Source organism: Atta colombica, unplaced genomic scaffold (genome assembly GCF_001594045.1).
Source record: "Atta colombica isolate Treedump-2 unplaced genomic scaffold, Acol1.0 scaffold76, whole genome shotgun sequence".
In the NCBI taxonomy this organism is placed as follows: Eukaryota; Metazoa; Arthropoda; class Insecta; order Hymenoptera; family Formicidae; genus Atta; species Atta colombica.
Window position 1 is genome coordinate 490,631 of NW_017259568.1, and position 760 is coordinate 491,390.

At 30.1% G+C, this 760-nt stretch overlaps 1 protein-coding gene across 1 annotated transcript in view; it reads right to left on the reverse strand.

Moving 5' to 3' along the window:
• The window catches only part of LOC108692543 (protein KIAA0100), a 7,785-nt gene extending 7,236 nt beyond the window's left edge, over positions 1 to 549 (reverse strand). Inside the window, exons 1-3 of the mRNA XM_018200847.1 lie at positions 491 to 549; positions 287 to 413; positions 22 to 213 (exon numbers count right to left, since the gene is read on the reverse strand). Coding sequence (XP_018056336.1) covers positions 22 to 213; positions 287 to 413; positions 491 to 549 — 378 coding nt within the window. The remainder of the gene's footprint in view (positions 1 to 21; positions 214 to 286; positions 414 to 490) is intronic.
• Positions 550 to 760: the final 211 nt, after the last annotated feature.

The following is a 760-nucleotide window of genomic DNA, read 5'->3' on the forward strand; positions in this document are numbered from 1 at the left end:
ACTTTAGTATTGCACATGTACCTGGACACATTTTATTATAATTGGAGGTATTTTCTTGTTCCTAAAATCTAATAATTCATTGGACTGCTTTATCTTACATGTCGGACCAACTGGAATATCCTTATTTATTCTGACATCCCTCATAACAACAGCTAACAGTTTTGCTACGTCACTACTAAGTAAACTGCTTCGTATGCTTATTTCTTCAATTTGCTAAAATTAAATATTGTTTTCATATCGTATTATATGTACAGCATTTACATGTACAGTGATTTGAAAAACTCACCAATGTAAAACCATTTTTAGTTACATTGACATCACGGAAGATAAAATAAGGTACAGATATATGGCCTACTCGCAAGTGAATTTTATAACGACGTTTCACTATCCATGCTAATAGCCTAGGTACCACTCTGTTGAACAAATAATTGTGATATACAACTATTTCATTCTAGGATAACATTATTTTTTAATAAATTTCAACACTTACCGAGTAAAGAAACAATAAAGAATTAAAAAGACTATGCAGAATGCAAGTAACCCAGTCATACTTTTAATATGTACTTAAAAACAAATTGTTTCCTAACAATAAATATATTCAACTATCCGAACGATATTACTCTGCAGGCGTAGTTCAATATTTCGTGCTTACGTATTATTTATTTTTACAATGTATTTATAACCAAAAGAATCAGATGAGAGAGTTTTCATTCCATTTCATTCAAAGAATGACATGAAAATTTGCGCAAAGCAAGTTAGT